We start from the raw sequence: 24,550 nt of genomic DNA, 5'->3' as shown, positions 1-24,550 counted from the left end.
AAGGTAAATGAACCTTAAAACACTTCTGAAAGCATTCTACACAAATTTGTCTATTCTATACAAATATAATTAAGAACCTGGTGGAAGTCCTTGATTTCATTCATTATATACTTAGACCTAGAATTAAATGTGTTAAGAATTGTGATTTGCTCTGCTGGGAGTGAGTTTAGTTTCATAATACATTTCTGTTGGGCTCCTATACTCTTATCTCCACATCATGACAGCTGACAGCTTATCACCTTGGATGCCTGCCGCTGCCACCTCTGGTACTCAGCCAGAGTCTCAAAGCTGACATGATAGGTCTGAGCCTGGGCTCCAGCCGAGCTGAACGCCAGGGAGTACTGCCGTCGCTTCACCTCTTCTACCTGAGGAAGGGTAGGAAAGAAAACAAGAACCAATTAAAAAAAAGTCAAAAAGCAAGAGACAATAATAAAACGATAACTCAATTTTTAAAAATGAGCAAAGGATCTGAGTAGAGATCCTCCAAAAGAGAGAGAAGTGGCCAACCAACACATGAAATGATGTTCAGTGCCACTGGTTATCAGAGGAATAAAAATCGCAACCATGAGATATGACGTCACACCCACTGGGATGGCTAAAATAAAAAACACAGATACTAAGTGTTGGATAACAAGTATAGCAAGGAAGTGGAGAAACTGGAACCCTTGTACACCGCTGGTGAGAATGTAAAATGGTGCAGCCACTTTGGGAACCAGGCCAGAAGTTCCTCAAAAGTTTAAACACAGAGTAAGCATGTAATCCAGCAATTCCACTCCTAAGCACAGACCCAAGAGAACTGAAAACAGGCATCCATACAAAACTTATACATAAATTGTATCAGCATCATTCATAAAAGTGGAAACTACCCAAATGTCCATCAGTAGGTAAAAGTATAACAATGTGGCTGATATATCTATGCAATGAAATATTATTACTCAGCCATAAACAGAAATAAAATACTGATATACACAACATGTATTAACATTGAAAACATTATGCTAAGTAAAAGCAAATAGTCACAAAAAACCATATACTATATGATTCCATTGATATTAAATGTCCAGAGTCAGCAAATCTGTAGAGACACAAAGTAGATTAATAGATGACTAGGGCTGGGGACAGAACAGGGAAATGATGGCTAAGGAGTGTGAGGCTTCTTTTCAAGGTCATGAAAACATTCTAAAATTGATTGAGGTAATGGCTGCACAACTCTAAATATATTAAAAACTATTAAATTATATACTTTAAATGGGTGAATTGCATGGTATCTTAATTATATATCAAAAAACTTTAGAAAAAGCAAAAGAATATTCAACAAGTATGTTTTAAGATTACTCATAAGTCATAATCAAGAGTAAATTTATTCATTTTTTTAAAAAAGATGTTATTTATTTATTTTTAGAGAGAGGAAGAGAGGGAGAAAGAGAGGGAGAGAAACACCAATGTGTGGCTGGCTACTGCACGCCCCCGACTAGGGACCTGGCCCCCAACCCAGACATGTGCCCTGACTGGGAATGGAAGTGGCAACCCTTTGGTTCACAGGCCGGCACCCAATCCACTGAGCCACATCAGCCAGGGCTATTTATTATTCTTTAAGTCACAAAATGGTCTCAATTTGATAATTAAATATTTGTTGAAGGAGTACATTCTACTGTCCTGGGCACTGGGGACTCAACAGGGGAAAGAACAACAAAGCTCCTGCTCTCAATGGAGTGTATGTTTGAGAAGGAAAAACACTCTAACACCAAAACTGCGACATGATGGAGCAAGACATAAAATATGAGGTCTCTCCAGAAAGTATCCAGCCATGTACTATGGAAAAAGACACAAGATACAAGAAACATTGTACACAGGACAATGATGCCTCAGTCCCCTTCAAAGCAGGCACCTTGGAACCTCACGGAGTTCTCTAATCGCCATCAGCTGCCCTGTCACATTTTCCTGAATCTCATGGATGGCCTGGAATCTCTTCCCTCTCAAAGGTGATTTTAGTTTTTAGAAAAGCCAGAAGTCACAGGGCACTAAACCTGGGCTGTAGAGGGGCTGAGTCACCTGGGTGATTTGATGTTTCGCCAAAACACTCTACACGAGACATGATGCATGAGTGGGGACATTGTTGCGTCGCTGTAATGAAGCTGCCAATCACCAATTGCCCATAGCTGCATCCTTCTGAATTATCTGAATATTCAAGCTTAATGCAAAATTTGATGTAGATTTGTTCCTCTACTTGCTCAGTCATTTGGAATGTGACATCCACACAGTACACATGTTCACTCAACAGTGTCTAATGCTCCCACTGCCTAGTACAGTGAAGTCGTCATCATTCACACATGCACATTCCAGTCCACTCTCCTTGGCTGCCAGGTTACATGGATGTCACACAAACCATTCTTGTTATATTAACAATGGCTGGACTTTTTCCAGACAGACCTTCATATAATGAGTAATACAAAGAAAAAACAAAGCAGGGTAAGGGCTTAAAAGGGAACAGGGTGGGGTGGTCTGAAGGGTGAATACACAAGTCAGGGAAGGACTCAGTGAGGAGATCACATGTAAACGAAGACCCGAAGCAGGTCAAGGAGCAAAGCAAGGAAACCTCCTGAGGGAGAAGCAGCAGCAGCAAGCACAAGACCCCGTGATGAAAGAATCTGTGCTGTGTTTCAGAACAGGAATCTCCAGAACAGGCCCACGTGACAAGAGGCAAAGTTTCCACTCCAAAGGTTAGACCGCTCCAACCCTTTCCCCTAACATTCAGGAAGACTGGGGGTAGCTGCCTGCCTGCAAGGGTGCCCTGGCCTGCTTTTGGGCTCACCTCCTCCCTCACTTACTAGGTGCTGGGCTAGATGCCATTTCTGACTTCCTCCAGGGTTGAAGTGGAGTGGGAAGAAGGACAGGGAAGATTTAAGCCCAAAGGTTGCTACTAGACTAACAGTCATAACCTGACTTCACACTCTCCAAACCCAACAAATTTTAAAGGGAATTTAAAAGCAGATTTCAATGGTTCCTTCTGAGGGTTCTTTGGATTATCTCTAACCCAATGCAACCAATGACGGTTTCTCACTTACAGATCTCTTGGCCTGGCTAATGAATGCTATTCAGGCAACTGACCCCTCTCTCCTCAGACCCCAAAGAATCTGGTGGTCCATTTATAGCTTGTCCTCAAGGAAGCCTGTTTGCCCCTTCGGGTGGCCCTACTGGACATGTTCGTGGAGAATCCACACCCTCAGCCATTGGCGACTGATCTCTCCCAACCTATCTAAGCCACAAACCAACAAACCCAAGAAATACGCAATGATCTCAAAGCATGAGCTAGGCTCTTTGTTCTGCCACCAAAGCAGCTAGGGAGTCTATTTCTTGTCCTCAAGGCTTGCCGGCCAGAAGGCAGGGCACCAGTCTATTGTGTCTCCCTTATTGCAGGGGACCTGTAGCAAGCTCTCTTTAGAGTCCTGCTGAAACCTCTTTCACCAGGCCTGAGGAAAAAGGAAGAAACCTCCCAATTCCCATGTGGGATGGTATCTTTGAAGAAAACACAACAGCTCTCTTCAAAGAAATTCTCTTCCGAATTCAACAATCCAACCTGTATGGCTTTGATGAGGAGGAAGTCTTTATGGTTAAGGAACCACTTACATCTTTGTCTGACGTCTTGATTTGGTATATCACAGCTACTGACTCTTGGTGAGTCAGCTGGAAATTTCCAAGTTATACTCATAAATCATTAGGTCTCTGGTGCTGAGTAAAAAGTGAGTCAAGTGGCAGAAACATAAACTACTTTTAAGCAAAAAATAATCATCTTAGAGATCCAAGGCCTGGTAGGAAAAACACCATCCCAACACGCCAAGGTTGTGAGTTCAATCCCGGTCAGGGCACATACGAGAATCAACTGATGAACGCATGCGTAAGTGGAACGACAAACTGATGTCTCTTTCTCTCTCTTCCCCCCTTCCTCTCTCTTTCTCAAATCAATTTTAAAAATCCAATAAAACTAAATAATATTCACAACTTTCAACTGTGATGCTCACATTTTTCTTAGTAATAGAACACTGCAACTGAATGAGTCTATATCAAAATAAAGCATCTAATTATTATAAAACAAAGAATATTGATTGTTTCAGAATAATCTTCCCTTTAAAATATTTATTATGGGATGCTGACACAGAAAATCATAGTCATATAATGTCATACTGAGAACGGTTTGTAAATCTCCCACTAGAAGTTAATCTGTCACCCTCTCTGGGTAATTACATTAATTATTGAACTATATATGCTGAGACTATAATGTAAAATATGTACAACTTCAGAATTATTACATATTCATGGTGAAATGTTGCTTTCATTAATTTGTAGTGAGCCTCTTTATCTTGACTAATGCTTTTACATTAGTCCTTTTTGGAAGGTAAGTTTTACTGAAGTATAATTTACATAAAATTTGTGGAGTTTGTAAAAAAGCCACTGATTCTATGTAAGTTTGTATAAATTGAACATAGTTGTATAACCCCGTCACCCCCCAAATTTTCCTTGTGCCATTTTGCAGTCCATCCCCTTCCCTCCTTAACTGATAACCAGTGATCTGTTTCCTATCAGTACAGTCTTCCTGTCTTTTTTAGAATTTCATATAAATGGAACCACACAATAAAAGGACTTTCATACCTGGCCTCTTCCACTTAGATTAATCCTTTGAGCTTCGTCCTTGTTCTTACATGAATCAACAGTTCATTCCTTTTCATTGCACAGTAGTATTCCACTGTGTGGATATGTCAATCTGTTTATCATCAGTCCGTGAACATCTGGGGTTGCTTCTAGTTTTGGGCAATTAACCAAACTCTTTATAAAGATATATATTCATTTTCCAATACCTAGCAGAACCAGTGGATCATCTGATAAGCATATGTTTAGCTTTGTAACAAACAACAAAAGAAAAAAAGGTTTCCAAAGTGAATGCATTCCAACCAATGCTACATGAGTGTTCCAGGTGCTCCCCATCTTTGCTAAACTTGGTATTCATCAGTCTTTTGATTTTAGTCATTCTAGTGGTATGTAGTATCTGTGATTTTAATTTGCATTTCCCTAATGACTGATAATGTTGAGAATCTTCTCATGCATTTGTCATCTGTGTATCTTTGTTGGTAAAGGGTCTGTTCAAATCTTCAGCTGTTTTTCACTAGGTTGTTTGTCTATCACTGTGTTGTGGAAGTTTTTTACATAGTCTGGATATGAGTCCTTTGTTGCACATAAACTTTCATGTAAATGTTTTGTATGATGTTAATATAGCCATACCAATTTCATTTTGGTTGCTGTTTGACTACTGTAATTTTTACATCATTTTATTTTCAACCTTCTAAGTTTTAGCTGTCTCTTTTAACAGCAAGTAGTAAAATTTAAATAATCTGACACTCACAATTATTGTGATTACTAATATATTTGGATTTACTTCTATTACTATAATTTATGATATTTACCATGCTAATTATTTTGCTTTTTTCCAACTCTTTTCATTCCTTCTTTTAGCACTACAGATATTTTATATTCTCTTCCCCCTCTACTTTTTAGTGGTTATCCTTAAATTTTTTAAATTTATACTTGACAATTATTCTAATGAAAATTAAAGTTACTTCGTGGTTCTATCTTCTTATCCCAAGACTGCATTGCACTTTTAATTACAGAACACACCACCATACCCTGAATATTGTTTAGGGTAGTTTAAGCTCTAAGAGTTGACATTCATAATTAAAATATAAAAGTTTTTAAAACTTTTTACAATCTATTAACCTTACCACCATTATCAATGTCTGTAGTTGTTGTTTTGTATATCTTACACCTTTGCTGTAAAACAAAGGCGGACATTTGGCTATAAAACATAGGTTGACATTTATTTCCTTTCAACAATTTTGTAGTCTTCCAGTACATACTGCTGATGAAGACTGTTGTCAGCCTGTCAGTTTTTTTGTAGGTAATCTTTTACTCTCTAGCTTTTATTGTTTGCTTTGTCCTTTGAGTTCTGCAATGTGTCTAAGTGTAGATTTATTTTTATTTATCCTCCTTAGTACCCAGTGTACTTTCAATCTGAATGCTCCATCCAGTTTGTCGTTACTTCTAGAAAAATTTCATCCATTATTTCTTCAGATACTACTTTTCCATTCCCCTCTACCCTTTTCTCTGGAACTCCTATTAATGTGTACCAGCACCTCCTTTAAGGACCCAAACACAGGGTCCAGCAGAAGTAAGGTGTGCTTGAGTATGGCTGGTACAGTAATAATATGGGTGTAATAATTTATAGTTTTAATTTGAACATTTCACCTAAAATGTCATATGGTATGCTTGAATGTGATATTGTTATGTTACAGAATTACATGCCCATGATTTTGTAATAAAAGATTCTGTAATAAAAAAGAGGCGTTATTTGTGCCAGACCCTGCATATATTTTAATCCTCACCAGAGGATATGTTTTTTATTGACTTTTAGAGAGAGAGGAAAGAGGAGTAAAGAGAGAGAGAGATCACTATGAGAGAGAACACTGATCAGTTACCTTCCATACACACCCTGACCAGGGATGGAACCCACAACCTAGGTTGTGCCCTGACCAGGAATCAAACCCGCAACATTTTGGCATACAGGATGATGCTCCAATCAACTGAGCCACCTGCCCAGGGTGGCTCTTTTTTCTGTGAAATTCTTTAGTACATCAATTAATTGTATTAAGCCATAAAACAGTGGCTTAAAAAAATAGTCCATAACTGGTACAGCAGCTCCATAATGGCACCAAAGACCCAAGAGCCTCCTACTTTCCAAATGACCACACTCAGCACATGCTTGCTTTTCGCAATCACCATAAGACTGGTCCACCTCCAACGCTGAGGGATTGTGTTGGCAAAGCCATCCCTGCCTGCCCATTTTAAAGGGCTTTCCCAAAAGTCCTACCTGGAAACTTTTGTTTGTATCTACTAGCCACCACTAGCTGCAAGTAAGGTTGGATAGATGTAGTTTTTGATCTTGGTCATATTGCCACCCAAAAAAGAAATTCTCTTGTATTAGTGAGGGAAGAGAGGGACTGGACAAGAATTACTTGAATGGAAGGTTCATTTCTTTTTTCATTCTCTTTCTTGCTGTCTCATCCTTCCTTTCCACCATCTCCCAACGTTGCTCTCACTCACTTTCTCCCTTTGGAGAAATTCTACTTACTCTCTTCATTCAGTTCTTTAGCCCCAGAACCAGGTCTCCCATTGGTAGTGGTGGGTTCCTGCCCCATTGTCGACTGGAATTACATACATTCACTCCCTAAGCCAGTTGGGGTTTGTTCATTTCCCAATTACAGGGCCCCGATCATAACAGGGGCCTCTTCTTTGAGATCATAGTTAGAAATAAACCTTGGTTCCAGTGAGTAGTTAAAGCAGTTTTTGGTTTTGTTTTTTTCAGTTATTGGTGCTTTTTATTTTCCCGCTGTATTTCAGGAGCAAAGAGGACCAGTTACTTCCTGGCTTTAAGCAATAAAATGGCACCAAGTCCCTCATTGTGACAAGAGTACTTTTAGGTCCAAATCTTACAGGAGCTGAATTCCTGGGTGGCCGCAACTTTTCAGACCTAGAGCCCAGCAGGCCCTCAGATTCAGACCTACTCACCACTTATTCTTCTGTTCTATATTCCTAAGCCTAGCTACATTTATAAATTTATCTTTTTATTACAAGTATATTATCTACATTGCTATGTATCTGGATCAGATGGGATGTTTCAAAGCATGAATTCACAGTCATTTTGTCTGGAGTTTCTCTTAAATTCAGATTTCCTATGACAGTGAATTCTCTAGTACAGATGCAAGAAATGACTTGTCTCCATGGCTGCTGGATGGGGGCTTATGACCACCCCAGGTCTGAATCTTAGTTTAATGGGGGAAAAGGGGACACTGGAAAGAATCTGTACTGGTGACGGATAATGGCAGCTACTTCGAGTTTCTGAACGTGGCTTCTAGTGTGAGCGCCCTCTGTTTGCTCTTGGTGCTGCCACCGCCTACCAGTGGAGACAGGTCTTCAAAAGTGGAGACCAAAGGGATTCTGCAGAACGTGCAGCATGGACACAGACCTCCCTTAAAGTCTGTGATGCAAACAAACCTGTTTTATGCTTAAATTAGCCGGGGTCAATTTCTCTCATTTAAACCTAAGAACTCTAAAAGACAAATTTTGTGATGTAATCATTAATAATTGTTCATGTGTCTTATAAAAGATGTGGAAAGCTATAAAAAGCATATGTGATTTCTTTTAAATTAAGATGATCAAATGAAGAATAATTCTTTGTGAGTCTTACCTTCCCCCCAACCAGAGGCAAAATGTGCATCTTCCCAGTCTGACAATCCTTCACGGAGGAAACGATGAGGCAGGTGCCACAGAGAACAACTAGGCGTTCAGCCCACTTATGCAGCTGGGTCTTCCCTTTGCGTACATTGTAGATGCCAGAGAGGAGGATTCGATCCAGATGATCCATCTGGCATGGTTTTTCTGAAAAGAAAACAGTACTTCAGAAGCCACGATTTAAGTAGGATAAGAACACTGAACGGGAAAAAGAAAGTATTATATGTCAACATTCAGCAACCTTGTTTATAGATGTAAGCAACCAAGAAATAGAAATATTAAAAAATACGATCTTGGACTTAAAACATTATCCATCACTTAGGCTACATAATGGGAGTATGGTAAATTTTGGTTTAGAGAGCCAGGTTTTATTCTGGATGCCACTATTAATTAGTTCTTCTACCAACAACAGCCATATCTCCATGTACATGGAGAAAGGCAGCATGGCAGAGTGGTTAAGATCATGGATTTGGGAGCCAGACATCCAGTCCTGAATTTGAATTCTGGTTCTGCCACTTGCTTTGTTTCCTTGAACTACTTAATCTCACTGAGCTTGACTTTCCTCGTTTATACAGTCTGGATATTAATAGTAGTACTTACCTTTAGGGCGTTCTTATAAAAATTAAGATAATAATATAAAGTACTAAGCATAGGTTTAGGTGTAAAGGTAGTATGGAATAAATGACAGCCACTATTGTTTGATTAGTCTATTCTAGAAGGAAGAAATACGTAACTATGGGAGTACGCTAGTTCTATACATAACCCCATTTTTCTGGCCTTGAGGAAAAGCTTATGGCTGATATTTCAATCACTGTCCCAACCATGGTGGCAGGAGTCAAACATGCATGTAAGAGCATCTCCTTGGTATGACTGAGACAGAGTGAACAAATGGCACATTATGACACAACAGATGCTCCTGGTTGAAGCATTTCTAAAACCAGATAAGCACTCTACACAGAAATGAACAGGGGCAGCAACAACATGAGAGGGTGCAAACAGCCATAAACTGGGAGTGGAGAAAACTGGGCTGTACTTGAAATTATTACATAATCATTACATAATTGAACTTTGGGAATCACTTTGCCTTAACTATGTGTTTCCATATATAATATAAGGAACTTGGCTAGATTACTTCAAAGTTTTTAAACTTCGTTATGTTAACACTCGATACATGGGAGAGCCATTATCCTTCCACTCTAGGCCCATTCTTTCATCTACATTCTAAATTCCACCTTGCTTGGGAGGCTGGTTCTCCTCTCTTCTCACTCGTCCAACTCCGCCCTTCTTGTTTCTGTCGAAGCTACAAAAGCACTCAAGTTTTCTCCTATTCCCACTGAGGCTCAACTACAGAATTTCCTTAGTTCAGTGACTCTCCAATTTCTATGAGTCCAAAAATTATCTGACTTAGTTTAAAATGCAGAATGCCAAAATCCACCAACAGAGACTCTAATCCAAAGGGTCTGCGAGGGAACAGAGGAAAACTTAATTTTAACAATTATCCCAGGTCATTTGAATGCAGATGGCCCACAAACCATAATTTGAGAAACTCTTTTAGTAAACGCTTTTGAGTCTCTTATCATTTGTGCTTCTACAGTAGCTCTCTCTATCACCTTGCCTCCTATTTGCTCAGTGTCCTTCCATCTGGCTTCCACCACCCAAAGTGCAAAACACATGCTGATAATGGCCCTTGAATGTCTACCTCCTGCCCTAGTCTTTTCTTAGTTCAAATCTCATATATCCATTTGCCAGCTAGATGTGTCAAATAAACATCCCCATTCACTTCAAATTTACAAATTCAAAACCAGTATCAGACTGGAAAAAAATAAAATCTATCTCTATTCACAAATGATATGATCTTATATATAGAAAATCTTACGCCACAAAATGACTACTATAATGAATAAATGAGTTCAGCAAGGCTGCAAGATACAAGGTTTTGGTTAAAATCAATGGTATTTCTGCCCTGGCCAGATGGCTCAGTTGGTTGAAGCGTTATCCCATGCACCAAATGTTGTAGGTTCACTTCCCAGTCAGGGCACAAAACTAAGTTGCAGGTTTAATCCCTAGTCAGGATGCATATGGGAGCAATTTTTCTCTCTCTATCAATATTTCTGTTTTTCTCTCTCTACCCACCCCTTCCTCTCTCTCTTTTAAATCAATTAAGCATATTTTCAAATAAGAATTTTTTAAAATGGTATTTCTATGCACTAGGAATAAACAATTCAAAAGTGAAATTAAGAAAGCTATTGCAGCCCTGGCTGGTGTGGCTCAGTGGACTGAGCGCCGGCCTGTGGACCAAAAGGTTGCTGACTTGATTCCTGGTCAGGGCACGTGCCTGGGTCGCAGGCCAGGTCCCTGGTTGGGGGCATGTGAGGGGCAACCGATCGATGTTTCTCCCACACACCAATGTTTCTCTCCCTCTCTTTCTCCCTCCTTTCCCCTCTCTCTAAAAATAAGTAAATAAAATATTATTATATTATCTTATATATAGGAATCTAATAAAAAGAAATCTACTGCATTTACAATAGCATTTAAAAAAACAAAATGAAAACAATGCTAAATTTTTCAGTGAATACTACAAAATACAGTTGACAGAAATTAAAGAAAACCTAAATAAATTGAAAGACATCCAGTGTTCACAGGTTGGAAGGCAATATTGGTAAGATGGCAAAACTTCCCGAACTGATTTATAGATTCAGTGTAATCCCTATCAAAATTCTAGCTGCCCTCTTAGAAACTGACAAACTGATTCTAAAAGTCCTATAAAAATGAAGTGGACTCAGAACAGCCAAAACAATCTTGAAAAGGAGGAACAATATTAGAGGACTCACATCCCCCAATTTCAAAACTTAACACAAAGTGAACACCTGGCATATAAAGTACAGTACTGACATAAGGATAGATGTGAAGCAAAGGAATAGAGTTGGGAGTTCACAAATAAACCCTACATTTGTGAACAACTGACTCTGACAAAGGTGCCAAGAGAACTCAATAGGGAAAGAAGAGTCTTGCCAACAAATGGTGCTGGGATAACGGAATATCCACGTGCAAAAGAATGAAGCTGGATCCCTAACTTCACAGCATATACAAAAGTTAATTCAAAATGGATCACAGACCTAAATGTAGGAACTAAAATTACAAAACTTTCTAAAAATTTTTATTTATTTATTTTTAGACAGAGGAGAAGGGAAGGAGAAAGAGAGGGAGGGGAACCTCAGCGTGTGGCTGCCTCTCCTGCACCTCCCCACCGCAAACCTGGTCCCAGTCAGGTACTCTGACTGGTACCCTGACTGGGAATCAAACCAGCAGCCCTTTGGTTCGCAGGCCAGTGCTCAATCCACTAAACCGTACCAGCCAGGGCCAAATCTTTTAGAACACAGAAATAAATCTTGTGTTCTAAAATAAATCTAGATTATCATGCTCTCAAATTGCTAACAGTCTCTTTTAAAGTTTACATGAAACAGATGTTCAATCAATTGATGTATAATTCTTTGAGTCTCTTTTTTTCTTGGCTCTATTTCTTTGTATATTTTATTACTGTGAAAACTCCTAAGTCTATCTATACCACCACTCTCAGAAGGGAACATTCAATTCTGTAATTTTTAATTGAATTCAATATATTTGAATTCATTAAATTAAACTTAAATATTTTAGAAAGAAGGTCTTTAATACTTTATTTTTCAATTATAGTTCACTTTCAACATTACTTTATATTAGCTTCGGGTGTACAGCATAATGGTTAGACATTTATATAATTTACAAAGTGATCCCTCATATAAACATGCTGTTTTATTATTAATTTTTGGAAGGTTTGTAAACATCCAGAATGCCTCAAGTCTCTGATCCTCTGAAAGTGATTTAAAAAAAAAAAGATGAGGTTCTAATACTAATTTGAAATGTCTATCTAATAGTTCTAATTAAAAACTGGTTTTCCAGGTTCAAAAGCCAAAATTCTAAGTGAAAAATTAGGGATAATTTTATTATTCTTATGTATCTATACTTTAAAATGTTCTTTAAAGGAAATGAATAGCAAGTATAATAAGCCAGGTGGTAAGGGACAAATACCATATGATCTCACCTTTAACTGGAACACAATCAACAAAAGAAAAAAGCAAACAAAATATAACCGGAGTCACTGAAATTAAGAACAATCTAACAACAGCCAGAGGGGAGCGGAGAGTGGGAAGAAGGGTTTTCAGGAACTACTATAAAGGACACACGGACAAAACCAAGGGGGAGGGTGGAAGCAAGGGAGGGAGGCAGGTTTGGAGGGGGTGGGGGGAGGGGAGGGGAGAACATATGGACAACTGTAATTGAACAACAATAAAATAATTTAAATTTAAAAAATAAATGAATAGCTTTTATCATTTAAAAAACATTTCTAAAAAGAGAATCAAGGGTAACCCTGTAGCAATGAGTACCTTCACTGCCCATAACAAAATATACCTAAATATAATTTTTCATTAAAATGAACCATGAGTCCTTAAAAAATGTTCTATTCTTACTCTGAGTCAGACGAGAAAAAAAACGGCTTAGTACATTTTGTTGTGCAAGAACTTGATGGAAAATCCAGAAGGCTATCAAAGACTACTGCAGTCATATTGGAGGGACATAGAAACCAAGTGAGAAGAGCTCCCAGTAGCCAAGATCAGACAAACTGAGCACCAAAAGGAACGGCTGTAATGGATAATAGACTTCCAGTCAAGACAGAGGCATAGGTGGACACACATTGCCTCCTTGGGCAACCACAGAAAGGAATCACAACTAAATCTCAAAACAAACAATACCCAGAACTGTCAGGAAATCGAACTGTATGGAAGTCCAACAACCAAGGATTTAAAGAAGCCACATTCATCCAGAAGGGGAGGAGGGGAGGAGTCACAACAGAGAAGTGAGGAGATGCACGGTGTGGCGCAGAGAGGAGGTAGCAGAACTGGCACGGGTGGTCCCCCATTCACTTGTGATGGATAAAAACTGGGAGGGATATCTTGGAAGCAGATGATCCCAGCCCCAGACCAGACCACACAGCCCAGAGACCTAGTGCTGGGAATATAAAGCCCCGTAACTTCTGGCTATAAAAACCAGTGGGGGTTGGAGCATGGAGGAAACTACCAGATTTTCAGGGGGGTTCACTTAAAGGGCCTACATGGTCTTAAAATGTAAACAAACCCACCCACTCTGGCACTCGGCACCAAGGCAACAGCTGAATGGGTGCTAGTTGCACACAAGGAGTGGGTGAAGTGACTGGAAATGAGGCAAGTGCCAGACAAAGCCCCAGAAGCCAGGCAGCAATAAAGCCGCTCCCTCCAAGCCTTCCCTCTGCCACACCCCCTCGCACAGAGCCACGAAAGGGTGAAGGGGGTTGCCCTGCCCTGGCAATTACCTAAGGCTCCACCCCACATAATTTACAGGAGCCTTTTATGGGGAATCAAAGCAAATCTACCTAATACACAGAAACAAAACAAAGGGAGACTGCCAAATTGAGGTGACAAAGAAATATGGCCCAAATGAAACAACAGAACCAAAGCCTAGAAAAAAGAACTAAACAAAACAGAGACAGCCAACCTATTAGATGCAGAGTTCAAAACACTGGTGATCAGGATGCTCAAAGAACTTATTGAGTATGACAACAACATAAAGGAAGAAATGAAGGTTACACTAAGTGAAATAAAGAAAAATCTACAAGGAACCAACCATGAAGGGAAGGAAGCTGGGATTCAAATCAATGATTTGGAACATAAGGAAGAAATAAACATTCAACCAGAGAACAAACAAGATTTCACAAGAGAGAAGAAACAAGATTTCACAAAAATGAGGATAGTATAAAAAAACTCTGGGATACCTCTAAACATGCCAACATCTGAATCATAGGGATGTCAGAAGGAGAAGAGGAAGAGTGAGAAATTGAAAACTTATTTGAAAAAATAATGAAATCTTCCCTAATTCGGTGAAGGAAACAGACATACAAGTCCAGGCAGCAGAGGGAGGCCCAAACAAGGTGGACCCAAAGAGGACCACACCAAGACACATCATAATCAAAATGCCAAAGGTTAAAGATAAAGAGAAAATCTTAAAAGCAGTAAGAGAAAAGCCATTAATTCCCTACAAAGGGGTTACCATGAGACTGTCAGGTGATTTTTCAAGAGAAACTTTGCAGGCTAGAAGGGACTGGCAAGAAGTATTCAAAGTGATGAAAAGCAAGGACCAACAACCTAGATTACTCTATCCAGCAAAGCTATCATTTAGAATTGAAAGGCAGATAAAGTGCTTCCCAGATAAGGTAAAGCTAAAGGACTTCATCCTCACCAAGCCATTATTACTTGAAACGTTAAAGGGACTTATTTAAGAAAATGAAGATCACAACTATGAACATTAAAAAGGCAACAAATTCACAACTATCGACAACTAATTCTACACAAACAAACAAGCTAAGCAAACAACCAGAAAAGGAACAGATTCATAGAGGGATCATTTAGAGGGTTATCAGCAGGGGGTGGGGGCAATGGGGGAATGGGGGAAAGGTGCAGGGATTAAAAAGCATAATTGGGCCCTAGCTGATGTGTCTCAGTGAATTGAGCTTTGAGAACCAAAGGGTCACCAGTTTGATTCCCAGTCCAGGCACATGCCTGGGTTGAGGGCCAGGTCCCCAGTAGGAGCACTCAAGAAGCAGCCACACACTGACGTTTCCCTCCCTCTCTTTCTCCTTCCCTTCCTCTCTCTAAAAATAAATAATAGAAACATAAAATCTTTTTAAAAGAAGCATAATTGGTAGGTACAAAATTGACAGGGGGATGTTAAGAATAGTACAGGAAATGGAGAAGCCAAAGAACTTACATGCATGACCCACAGACCTAAACTAAGGGGGGACTGGTGGAGGGAAAGGGGGTATGGGGCAGAGTGTTGCAAAGGGGTAAAAATTGGGACAACTGTGGTAACATAATCAATAAAATATACTTAAAAATAAAAGGACAATAAAGCAATATTAAGAACACAAAAAGAAAAAAGAATGGCTGTAATGAGTTGAAATAAATATATACCAGACCAGGAGGTCATAATGATACTCAAAACAAAGAGAATAAAAGTCATACAGATGGACTGTGAATAGAAACTGAAAACTAAAACAGTAAAGCTTCTAGAAAACAAAGAAAAAGCATTAAATTGTACTATATTAAAATGAAGCACTTCTTGATTCTGAGTAAATGGAGAAAGCACACTGCATCCTGTCTCTCCTACTGAATGCACCTATAAATCTGGACAGAATACACAGAGCAGCCATATGAAGACCCCACGAATTAGGGAAGAACAGAATTTGAAATACCACCTAACCAATGGCAAGTTTACCCTTTTTTCTTCCTCTGACATCCTCCAACCAGGACTCAAGAAGCCCCAAACCCAGAAGAGGGCACTGGTGCAGAGAGAGCTCTAAGAGAAGCCCTCGAGTTCTGCCTTGAGGAGTAGGAACGAGGTCTCCTAACGCTCAGAGAAAGTACAGGAAATTCCTCATCTTTTCTTTTTATCCCCCCTTTTCTTCATTTTCTCAAAACCCAGCACCCTCCTTGGCTACAAGGGTCAGGGACACTGGCATCTGAAACTCTGAAGGGGGTGAACTTCCTTCCCTCTCTGATTGGAAGATCTGCAGTCCCAAGAGAGTGACGTGAAACCTGTTGCACTTTCTGTCTCCTGTCACTGAGCCCTGGAGTATGAATTCAACTGTGGGAAGTGCCTGACAGGGTGGGTTAAAGCCCCAGGACACCACGAATGGAAAGGAGCTCTGGACAATGGTCCCATACCGTTGTTGATAAACTGGGCTCAGCCCTGCGGTACACGAGAATCAATTGATCCCAAACAGCATGCTAGAAACTCTGAAAACTGAACTAAGGGATAGAGCCAAAGGGAGAAAAGAAAGTATAATGCTTAAAAATTATCTGAAGAAAAAATGGATGAGAACTTCCCAAGTGAAAGACACAGACTTACAGACTCAAGAAGTTCAGTGAACCCCAAACAGGATAAACCCAAAGAAGTTCAAGCTCAGACATTTCATGATCAAACTGTGGAAAAATTAAAGGCTAAGAAAAAATTTTGAAAGAAGCCAGAGAAGAGTGAAGCACTATTTATACCCCAACAATTCAAGTGACTGCATGAAGGCAGGGTGTGCAGGACCTTTCTGTATCGTCTTTCCAAGTGCCATGAAAACCTAAAGCTAGCACAAAACAAAAAGTTGAACAGACAAACAATGAAATATTGGCTGATACATTAGTGGTAAAAAATGAAATATTTACTTACATTTAAAGAATAAAACAGGAAACCTCAAAATAAATTACAAATTTGCAACAGGCTCCCCATACAACTCAAAAAACCTTCTGCTGTTTGACATATTTCAGCAGAAAACTTTTGAGAAGCCAGGGTAGCTCAGCAGTTCCATCTGGTCTCATGACCCCAAAACCGTCTTGTATCTTTATGCCTTAGTTTCCCAAGTTTGAGACCAAGAAGTTAGATTACATGATCTCTCGTCCTTTCCAGTTCTCTACACTCTTTCTCCAACAACTAAATGGTGGAGTAAGTGTAGAAGCTAAAAGAGCGAAATTTGGAACCAGACAGATTTATGTGCTTCCTAACTATGCTATTTGACTGGGGCAAGTTACAACCTCTCTGGAATAATAAAACATACCTATAGGGGTATAAGGATTACATGGGAGGGGGTATGGAGAGTACTCAACACTTTAGAAAATGTTCAAACATAACAAGGGTATAAAACAAATACCAGTTATTATAATGAAAGTTCTGCCTTAAGCCTCCTTCTTTTCCTAATACAATTAATTGTTCTTTCCAAGATATCTTTAACTTCCACAGCTTTAACGTCCTCATGTACTTCACTCCCAGATCTTTATTTCCTCAGCTTTAGCTCCGCATTTCCAACTATCTAGCAGACATCCTCAAGCTGGATACTTAACTGTCACTTAAAAGTAAAAGGAAGCATGCCTAAAACCAAGTCATCACCATTCCTGCAAACCAGCTCCTTCTCCCAACTCAAGTCCTGTCATTCTCCTGACCTCAAGAGTCAGCTTCAACTCTTATGTTCTCTTCAACTCCGCTTTTCAACCAACCATCAACTCTTACGGAATATTCCTTCAGAAAGTTTCTCAGGTGAATGATTTCTTTCTATTCTATAGTTCAGATTCCTATTGATCCACATCTGAATTATCATCCACACTACTGCCAGATTCATCTTTCTCTGGCTCACTTGGGTCCCATCGCTCCCAGCTACCACCTACCCAATGAAGGCCACACTCCTGATACTGCACTCAAGGCTAAAAACAATCTGGTCCATCTATCTGACTCACAGAACATGCCTTGAGATGTCTAGTCTCTCATCCCATGCCCTCCTCCTCCTTTCTGCTTACTGAAATTCTGTCAATGTTTAAAGAACCAACCTAAATACTACTTCTTCACAAAGACTTCTCTGATTCTAAGAGAGCGCTCATTTTTCAGAGAAGCACGATGATAAGGAACTTGCCTATCAGCTATCAAAATCTATCATAAAAGTACACTAATTAAAACAGTTTTGGTACAAGGAAGGTGAAAGGGAAACATAATTTTGTGACAGTTTTAAGGTATATCTAAAACTCATACTCCTGTCTTCAAAAGGTGAGGCCTAATTCCCCTACCCATAATGTAGGCTGTATTTGGTGATTCACGTCTAATAAACAGAAAGTGGTGAAAATGATGGTAACTGATGAGGGCAGATCATAAAAATCACGAAAGCCTGTGTGTGTCTCATCACTAGCGGAAGCCAGTGGCCCTGTCATGAAGATACTTAAGGAGTCCTACAGAGAGGTCCAAACATCGAGGAATCAAGATCTCCTGCCAAGCCATATGGCTTCTCCAGGTGAGGAACTGAGGCCTTCTACCAACAGCCACGTGAGTGAGCCGTGCTAGATTTGAACCCTCCAGCCAAACTCAAGCCTTCAGACTCCTACAGCCTCAACCAAGAGAGTGACTACAATCTCACGGGACCCAAGCCAGAACCAGCCAGCTAAATTTCTCCTGATTTCTGACCCACTGAAACAGTATGAAATAATATTTGTTATCATTTTAAGTCACCAAGTTTTGAGGCAATTTGTTACACAGCCAATTGATAATTCATACCCTTTATCTACAGATATATTTTTACCTTTTGTTTTTGGGGCGGGGGTATATGCATGTGTGGGGCCTATTTTCAAAAATTATTTGTTTTAAAAACCTCTTTCCCAAACATAATTTCTCAGTAAATTTTATTAGCTTCTCTAAATTAACAGAGTTCACTTTTGGAGATGTTCTCTGTTAAAGACTCCCCAAAATGTAAGTACTACAAACTGGTACTCTTTTAGGCTTTACTGGAAATATCTGCTGAATGGTATATTAAGATCCTGAGCATGCCGTAATTTATCAGGTGGTCATTGAAAAAAATCAGTGGAATCAGTACAAACAACTGTGCAATATAACAATGCAAATGCAATCTCCATAGTTAAAAAGGACCTCGAGGGCACTTTAAGGTTCAACTTTCATTCAAGAATAAAAACATATAATGAAGAACTCGCATTAAAACACAATCAGATAAGGAGCTTGCTACTGTTCCAAGTAGCTTTTTTTGTTAACAACAAAAAAAAGTTTTAGTAATAGATGGGTTGTGTGCCTCAAATTAGTTTTAAAAGCTTTTCTGCAGATTTAACTTCAATCTAGCTATTCTCCTTCCAAGAACTAGCAAAGGAGAAAAACTAATGGAAATAAAACAAAACCAACTTCTAAGGAACACCATGTTATAAAATACTATTGATGAAAATAATAAATAAAATCTTTTGTGAAGTACATTTAATAAAACTGGTTTGTAATATCTCACAAGAGTTGTATCAAGAAGTATACAAAGACACACACAGACTCACTCCCTACGGGCTCCAGCACCGGGTAGCACCTTGAAGGGCCCCAGTGGTATATAGGGAGGAACTGCAGTGGCAGACATCAGGGCAAGAGCTTGGGGACAGCTTCCTCTCAGGCAGAACTGCAGACAGCAGGCCATTATACCTTTTCTGGGCCCTGCCCCCCACACAGCCACAGTGCTATAGTACCATATCTGGATCTGCATCAACCTGGTTCTCACAGTAAATCCCACCCTGATGATTACCTAAGGGTCCTCTGCATTCAACTTACAAGCCCACCCTAGGGGGTAACAGTGGCTTTTCCATACTGAGGGCTGGGCTATTTGCAGGCTTCAGTCCTTCCTAAATCCTCTCAAACAAGCACAAGCGGAGCCCAGCCCCACCCCCCGCCCCCCCTTAACTCTCACTGAGTAGGCCCTGGATCAGCCCCTAGCAGCAGCCATCTCAGATCGCGGTGTAGCTTATGCCAAGGGGCCCCAGACAGAACACAGATGGAGGCTGACCTTGGCCTGTATCACCCGGGAAACCCCAGAGCCTGCACTGCCAGTGGACAGTTACAGACCACATTGGAGTACCACCCAATCACCTCATCACAAGCCATGGAGGGAGGTGGTCGTTGGCCAGGAGTCACAGCCAACTGTCTGGACTGGGTAAATCCTTCCCATTTACTTGCTGATGGCAATCAAGACTCATCTACAAGAGGAGGGAGTACTCAGACCACACAGAGGGTGCACCTCGAGTACACGGCTTGGGAGATAGGGTGGGCTGTGCCACTGGACACTACAGGACACCTATTGCATTAGGCCACAATACTAAGACACAGAGTCAAAGAAGCTCTACCTAATACACAGAAACAAACATGGGGAGGCTGCCAAAATGAGGAGACAAAGAAATATGGCCCAAATGAAAAAACAGATCAAAACTCCAGAAAAAGAGCTAAACAAAATGGAGATAAGCAATCTATCAGATGCAGAGTTCAAACCGCTGGTTATAAGGATGCTCAAGGAACTCTGTGAGTACTTCAATAGCATAAAAAAGACACAGGCGGAAATGAAGGATACACTAACTGAAATAAAGAACAATTTACAGAGAATCAACAGCCTCATTGGATGAAGCCAAGAATCAAATCAATGAGTTGGAACATAAGGAAGAAAAAGACATCCAATCACTACAGCAAGAAGAAAAAAGAATACAAAAAAATCAAGGATAGTGTAAGGAGCCTCTGGGACAACTTTAAATGTTCCAACATTCACAGAAAGAGGAAGAAAATGGAAACCTATTTGAAAAAATAGAAGAAAACTTCCCTAATTTGGTGAAGGAAACAGACATACAAGTCCAGGAAGCACAAAGTCCCATACAAGATGGACCCAAAGAGGACCACACCAAGACACATCATAATTAAAATGCCAAAGGTTAAAGATAAAGAGAGAATCTTAAAAGCAGAAAGAGAAAAGCAGTTAATTCCCTACAAAGGAGTTCTCATAAGACTGTTAGCTGATTTTTTAAAAGAAACTTTGCAGGCTAGAAGGGACTAGCAAGAAGTATTCAAAGTGATGAAAAGCAAGGACCTACAACCTAGGTTACTCTATCCAGCAAAGCTATCATTTAGAATTGAAAGGCAGATAAAGTGCTTCACAGACAACGTAAAGCTAAAGGAGTTAATCATCGCCAAACTATTATTTTATATATGTTAAAGGGACTTATTTAAGAAAAAGAAGATCAAAACTATGAACATTAAAAAGGCAATAAATACATAACTATCAACAATTGAATCTAAAAACCAAAATGAGCAAACATGCAGAACAGAAACAGAATCATAAATATGGAGAACCCTAGGATGGTGGCTAGTTAAGAGGGGTGTCTGGGGGAATGAGGGAAAAGTGAAGGGATTAATACAAATTAGTAGTTACAGAATAGGCAGAGGGATGTTAAGAGAAAGTATAGGAAATGGAATTGCCAAAGAACTTGTATGCATGACCCATGGACATGAACAAAAGAGGGGGGATTGCCAGGAGTGGGATTGCTGGTAGAAGGGGACAAGAGGGAAAAATTGGGACAACTGTAATAGTATAATCAATTAAAAAAAAAGAAGAAGTATACAGAGCCCTGGTCAAGTAGTTAGCTGGTTAGAGCGTTGGCCTGATAAGCCAAGGCAGCAGGTTCGATCCCTGGTCAGGGCACATACAAGAATCAACCAATAAATGCATAACCAAACAAAACAACGAATCTATGTTTCTCTCTCTCACACATACACAAAAAAGGAAATTATACAAAGAATAAAACAATAATTGGAGAAATGGGAGCAGAGAATCTTAGCCAATGGTTATGCCTACATACATATTAGTGAATAATTTAGTTATTAGTTCAACTGTTTGATAGTTGGGGTATATTAATTCAAAAATATCAAGTGTTACATGGTTCTGTCACTTACTAGTTGTATGACTTTGAACAAGTTTTTTCACTTCTGCCTCAGTTTTCTCATCTGTACAACAACCTAATGGTTCCTATCACATAGGTGGACTTAATGTCTAAATTAGGTAATTCTGAAGCATAAAAGCACATAGTAAGCAGTCAATAAATGGTTCTCAATAGTGGTATTAATGGACTATGTATATCTGAAAAGTAATGTTCTAAAAGTATCTGATTTTAATAAATCTAACTTTATTATTGAAGTGATCAGGTAAAAAATGTTGGAAGGAGAGAAATGTACCAAGAGAATGTAAAAAATCCTAAATTTAAAGCCCACTTAATACAACAATATACACATTTGATAGGTGAATTCATCAAATGTTAAGTCATAAATAATAATGACCACTTACTTCTCAACATTTTAAAACTACCCAGAAGTTCATGGGCTTTATAAGGAATTTGAAAATTTAATTGATATTAAAGCATGATTTGATCAAAATTCTGGCAAAGGTAAAAAAATAATTCTAGTAAGTCAACAAAATATTAAAACAAAAAGAGTAAAAATACAGAAGATATTTTTGGCTAATATTTATAAAGTCTTCCATTAACCACCACCCCCTTGTTTTTATTGTTTAATAGTTCATTGGCTTAAAAACAGATCTGATTAAATGCTTTTAGAAGCTAAAGACAGACAGAGGCATAAACAATCAACCGAAAAGCAGTTAACACAGTCACTGATCTGTTCTTACCACCGTAAAACCGAAGCATGCAGCCGAGGTCGGGATTTGTCGCTTCCTGCTGGATGCGCACAGGGTCGTCATACCCCAGCCTGGACAAGTAATCGTACACAATTTGAAGGGGTCGTTCGGTAGGTTCCAGTCTCCTGCTCGCACCGTTCAAAAGAAAAATATTGAGTAGTAATTAATAAAAATGCCTCATTTAGTTCTTTAAATCTTTTTTAAAAGATTTTATTTATTTATTTTTAGAGAGGGAAGGAAAAGAGAGAGAGAGAGAGAGAGAGAGAGAGAAACATCAATGTGCAGTTGCTGGGAGTTATGGCCTGCAACCCAGGCATGTACGCACGTACCGTGGGCTGGGAATCGAACCTGCGACACTTTGGTTTGCAGCCCGCGCTCAATCCACTGAGCTACACCAGCCAGGGCTTAGTTCTTTAAATCTTTTAATATGCTCTAGATGTTTATTTTACTTCTATATCAAGATTTTCTTTAATATCATACAATACAACTAATCTAAATAAGTGGTGCTCAAAGTTCTTGGTCCAATACCCCAGTATGGTCTTTGAGGACCCCAACGAGCATTTGTTTACATGGGGCATATCTATCAATATCTACTGAATTAGAAACTAAAATTAAGAATTCCCACCCTGGCTGGTGTGGCTTAGTGGATTGAGCGCTGGCCTGTGAACCAAAAGGTCGCCAGTTCGATCCCCAGTCTAGGGCACATGCCTGGGTTGCAGGCCAGGTCCCTGGTAGGGGGCTCTCGAGAGACAACCACATTTCTCTCCCTCCCTCCCTCCCTCCCCCTCTGTCTAAAAAATAAATAAATAATATCTTTTACAAATAAAGCTTTAAAAAACTTTTGGAAAAAACAAAAAAAGAATTTCCAAACAGTTGTTTATTCATTTTTTGGTTTTGGTTTTTCATTTACTCATTTTTAAGCAACAATAATGAACCAGTGACATTAACATAAATAATATTCTCTGATAAAAATATTTTCCAAAATTAAACAACTTTAAGTGAAGAGAGTAGCACTATTTTATATTTTTGTTAGTTGCTGCTTGAATGGAAAACAGCTGGATTCTCAGATCTGCTCCTAAATTCAATCTGTTGTGATAACATGCTATTTAGCCTCTAGAAAACCCCTCTGTACATGTATGGGACACTGAGAGTGAAAAAGAAAATCAATGCCTTAATATTATTACAAAAAAGTTTGGGCCTCGTGGACCTTTTCAAAGAGTCTCAGGAACCCTTTCAGGGTCCTTTAAAAACCCGAAGTCCAAACTTAAAGGCAGCAAAATTATGAAATATACAAGATTATACTTGGCCATATCTGATTTCATGTAAGCTTCACACACAATTAGAGATGCAGGCTTTGGGTTGCCTGCTATGTCCCAGGTCGCACTGGCTTCATAGACGATTCTTCCATAAAAACTAGAAATAAAATGGCCCAACAATTCCACAGAAATCATTTATATTACATGGTCCTGACTGAAAGTAAGTAAAATCAGAATGTCTAGTAATCAGTCGTGGCCTCTGGTGACACTGCATATTTTAAATTGTATATACTTAAAATACTTTAAAATATTTAAAAAACAAAAACAAAATGATCAATGTGTATTTTGACAGAAAGGGCTATCTCAGCGATAACAGCAAGACGGCTCATTTACAATGGTTTTATCAGAAGGCAAACAGCTGTAAATACAGTGACTAAGAGTATGGGATCCGGAAGTCAGACTGCCTTGGTTTGTCTCGTTTCTGCCACTTATCAACTACATGCCCTTGGACAAGCTGTTTAACCCTCACTGTCTTAAATTCCTCATCTATATAATGAGAATAACAGTAACACCTAACTCAGACAGCTATTATTAAATTTGTTTACTTAGAAGATATTATATAGCATGTACTGCTTAGCAAAGCATCTTGCATGTAGTAGTAGTATTCAACAGTATACTGACAAATATTATTTTTAAAGTCTTAGAACTGGAATCAAATTTTACTTAGAATAAAAATAGACTGTTTCCCCATCTGAAAAAAACAAAAAACAAATATAGGAAAGTCTATGTACTTTCCTATGTACTTCAAAAGTTTTTGAAGAACATTAGTCTTTTATGTCTTAAAAGGATTCTGTTTAGAAAACTTAAGCATTAATTA

General features: G+C 39.2%; 1 protein-coding gene across 3 annotated transcripts in view; it reads right to left on the bottom strand.

Moving 5' to 3' along the window:
* The window catches only part of PHLPP2 (PH domain and leucine rich repeat protein phosphatase 2), a 72,465-nt gene that overhangs the window by 30,725 nt on the left and 17,190 nt on the right, over positions 1-24,550 (bottom strand). For all 3 annotated transcript variants that reach the window (XM_028501685.2, XM_036012154.1, XM_036012155.1), the window contains exons 3-5: positions 22,409-22,542; positions 8,294-8,484; positions 240-365 (exon numbers count right to left, since the gene is read on the bottom strand). In XM_028501685.2, coding sequence (XP_028357486.1) covers positions 240-365; positions 8,294-8,484; positions 22,409-22,542 — 451 coding nt within the window. The remainder of the gene's footprint in view (positions 1-239; positions 366-8,293; positions 8,485-22,408; positions 22,543-24,550) is intronic.

The sequence above is a fragment of the Phyllostomus discolor genome, chromosome 12, assembly GCF_004126475.2.
Source record: "Phyllostomus discolor isolate MPI-MPIP mPhyDis1 chromosome 12, mPhyDis1.pri.v3, whole genome shotgun sequence".
NCBI lineage: Eukaryota > Metazoa > Chordata > Mammalia > Chiroptera > Phyllostomidae > Phyllostomus > Phyllostomus discolor.
The sequence above is the reverse complement of the archived record's forward strand: the minus strand, read 5'-3'. Positions and strand labels throughout refer to the sequence as shown.